This window comes from Balaenoptera acutorostrata, chromosome 8 (assembly GCF_949987535.1).
Source record: "Balaenoptera acutorostrata chromosome 8, mBalAcu1.1, whole genome shotgun sequence".
Lineage (NCBI taxonomy): Eukaryota > Metazoa > Chordata > Mammalia > Artiodactyla > Balaenopteridae > Balaenoptera > Balaenoptera acutorostrata.
Window position 1 is genome coordinate 74,149,699 of NC_080071.1, and position 3,751 is coordinate 74,153,449.

The 3,751-nt window shown below is 44.5% G+C and overlaps 1 protein-coding gene across 1 annotated transcript; it reads right to left on the reverse strand.

Annotated features, from left to right (window-relative positions):
* Window positions 1-1,172: 1,172 nt before the first annotated feature.
* On the reverse strand, window positions 1,173-1,545 carry TNP1 (transition protein 1). Its single transcript, XM_007187890.3, has 2 exons — window positions 1,407-1,545; window positions 1,173-1,201 (listed from the first exon to the last, which is right to left on the reverse strand). Exons 1-2 carry the CDS (start codon window positions 1,543-1,545, stop codon window positions 1,173-1,175), a joined length of 168 nt encoding a protein of 55 aa, XP_007187952.1.
* Window positions 1,546-3,751: the final 2,206 nt, after the last annotated feature.

The window sequence follows — 3,751 nt, forward strand, 5'->3', positions numbered from 1 at the left end:
TGGTCCCACATCTCCCCCCACCCCCCCACCCCACCCTGCCCATGTTGGAAACTTCATGTCTGACCTCATGCTCCTCTCATTCCTTCTGGCTTATATCCTTTCCTGGTTGCTTCCCCAGAATCTAAGTGGGTGGCCTGGTTTAAATATGAGTCTCAATTCCTCTCTGTGCCACCCTGGTACTGTCTCTGAGGCAACAGGAAACACTCATTAAGAAAAATATTGCCCCCTCCTGAGCGGGTGGATGCTGAGAGGACGTGTCAGATCCCTGGCTAGAGACGACATAAGCGTTATCAGAACCCAAGGTCAAGCTAAAGTGAGGGCCACAGCAAAGGACGGTTCTTCCTTGCCAATAAGGTCCACCCAGACTGAGGTGAGGTCAGTCCTACTGCCAGACACACCTGATTAAGATTCATTTATGACGTCAGAGTCACACAAGCTGGCTTGAATCTCCCAGGCAGTATCCCTGCCTCTGGTCTTGTCCAAATACCATGCTGGCTTCTGCCCAGAATGTATCCTCATCTCCAACAACCTGCTAATCATGCCCATACAATCAGATAAATTAGAAGCGCTGAGGGTTCACTATCCACCACTGGGACATGTCTTTAGCTAGCTAGTTTGGGAAATCATGGTTTGGTGTCTCCATGCTCCAAGCCCCTTGACAAAACCAGCTTGCTTCCTTTGGCTCATAACTGGCACTCTGATGAATGTATTTCTCCCATTTCTTTTATCTCCTCTCCCTTTCCATGTTGGGAAGGGAGACAGTACATTGAGACCAAGACCCAAATATGGTGATGGTGCATGGCCAGAGTTGGGGCACAAGGAGAGAGAGTTGTTAAGGAAAATTACATTGACATTGATATTATCCAAATCATGTTTGATGTTTAATGGTTTCATACCTGTTGATTCTTCCCCAAGGCTGCCCAGCTCAGGAGCCATTTTCCAACCAAAATATCAAAGGAAACTGAAATTCAGTTTTCAAATGTTTATTGAAATGTTGGGGAGAAACAGCCAACATATACATTCCTCAATTCTTCACAACTGACATTTTATCCACATGATAGGCTCTTCTCTGGCTTTGATCTAACTTCAGGTCTCCTTGGCAGTTCCCCTTCTGTTCTCTGTTGTTGCCTGGTGTCGTTTGAAGTCCACCAGGGCAGAGCCCGCTGGTGGAGTCACAAGTGGGAGCGGGAATTGCGATTGGCTGTAGGGAAAGGACAAGTTTGCAACAGGAACACCAGTTAGAACATGACCATTCATCCTCTTCCTGCCCAAACATGAACCTAGTTGGGAATGAAATTCTCATGCTGAGGTTTCAGGGTCCTATGAGAGTTAACTCCAAGAGCGAGGACCCGCGGGACAACAAGATCCCCCCTGTTTGATTGCTCTCCTACTCATCCCTCACTCACCGTCATTGCACCGTTTTCTACTCTTCAGACTGCCCTTCTGGTATTTTCTTTTGCTGCCACCTCTCTTGACTCCCTTGTGAGGACCTCGGTTCTTGCCCTTCTTCATGCCATGACTCTTTAATTTGCGGCTGGTGGCCATTGTACTTTCTGCCAAAACGAGGGGCTTTGTAGAGCCGGGAGGCCACAAGTCTGGGTATTTAAGGCCTTAGCGATTGTGACTGTGAAGGGGGTGTGGCTTAGCGGTGGGCAGGGCTCCACTGTGATGTCACTGGCCTTTGTTACACTTTGGTAATATATGTGAAATAAAGTGGCCCCTCTAATGCAGCTCAAGGTTACCCTCAATTTTGAGGTCTTTTTAAAATGATAAGTGAGGTTTCCCAGACAGGTGTTATTGAGCACCTAAATTCCAGCCCTGTGCTGGGCACCTGGAGAGTACAAGAGCCATTAAAATAGTTATCTCCTGTTTGTAGGAAATTTAATGTTTGTTGAGTGTGTGTATATGCATCATGTTTAAGTCTCTCTTACAGCATTGGGGGATAACAAATGTGTTTCTATAAGGACTTGACTCTAGGAAATCCAGTTCAATATGACCAAAACATAAATATTCTCTCTCTTTCATCTAAACCAAGTTTTCTCAACCTGAGCACTGCTGACACTATGGGCTAAATATGTGGGACTATTGTTGTTAAAAAACGAAATTTAACTGAGTAAATTTGAAGATCTAATTAGCTTTATTAAATCATTCTTGAACCAGGCAGCATCTCATCTGGCAGACAGAGAGATACTCCAAGGGGTTATACCACATGGAAGGCTTTTATAGTAAGGAGAGCTGGACAGGGAAAGGAAATCATCAGCAAGGAAATAATGAGAGTTCATTGGAGGAAAGTAAAAGTTCAGGTGATAATGTCTTCTTATTGGCTGAGTTGCAGCCCTTTGCATTGGCTGGACTTGTTGCTGGGTGATGGAAGTCTTCCTTCCTCCTGCTGGGGTAGTAAAGTAGTTGCACTTCCTGTTGGGGTCTGTGCCTGATGTCTTCCTGTTGGGGTCAGTAAATAATATCTTCTTTTTGGCATGATTGACCATGAGCGGTAGGGTGTGAGAGCTCCCTGTATGAGTACTTCCAATTCCAATCTTAGCTGAAGTTTTCTTTTACTAATTTTCACATTGCCTTGTACATTTGGCAGCATTCCTGGCCTGTACCCTTTAGATGCCAGTAGAACCCTTACAGCTGTGACAACCAAAAATGTATCCAAACATTGCTGGGGGGAGGGAGGGGCAAAAATCACCCCTGGTTGAGAACCATTGGCTTAGCCATTTTAAAAAAGTCAGTCTGCAAATATTTATTGATCATGTAGTATGTGCCATGAACTTAGTTGCTAGGAAAATAGTAGTGGGTAAAAACAGACGTAGACTCTGAGTTCATGGAGTTTTCAGCCTAGTAGGGGAGAAAGCTATTAATCAGACATCTACTCTGATCAGTGAATAATTACTTCTCAACATGGTGCAAAATGAGGTTGGAGAGAGGAGCAGATACCAGACAAGCTCAAGTACATTGGGGAGCCATGGAAAAATGTTTAAGAGGATGACATGATAAGATTAGATGGCGGATGGATTGATGGGGAAGTGAAGTGAATAAAGGGAGAGGCTATTGCCAATAGTGGGGGTTCAGGAGAGAAATATTTGAAAATGGCTCAAGCCCGGGCCAGTGGGTGTTGGTCAGGATGTAGAGATGTAGATAGGAGACAAAGACTTGGTGATGGATTGGATTTGGTTGGTGAGAGTAGAGGGTGTCAAAGGTGTGGATTTTATTTCTGTGTGATGCAGCTATCTAGAAGTGTGTGCCACTCACTGGGATAAAGGCCAAGCATGGGGGCAATGATGATCATGATTTTGGTCTAAGACATTTTGGGTTTGAGCTTCCTTTGAGACTTCCAAATAGAGATACTGAATGATTGTTTGGTATATGGGTCTGGAGCTCAGAGTAAAAGTCTGAGCAGGAGATATCCACCATCCCCAACTTCCCTGATCCTGGACTCATCATCCAACCTTTTCTTCTTCTTCCTTTATACCTTATATTGAGACCTTTCAAAAAAATCTCAATAGAGCTTGATAACTTCTTTCTGTCCCTCCTTCTCTCTCCCCTGCCATCATCCTCATTCAAGAACAAAGCACTCTTGCATGTAGGAGGTTCTTAGCAAAAGTTGATTGAATTGAAGACAGAATGTAGTTCAAGGCCCACTCCCTGTATTTCTAATGTCTATAGAGAAGATGGCAAATCATGTTTTGAAACGCAGCTTCTTTGAACAGCCATCATAAGTGACCCCTTCCACTTTCTGGTTTCCAGG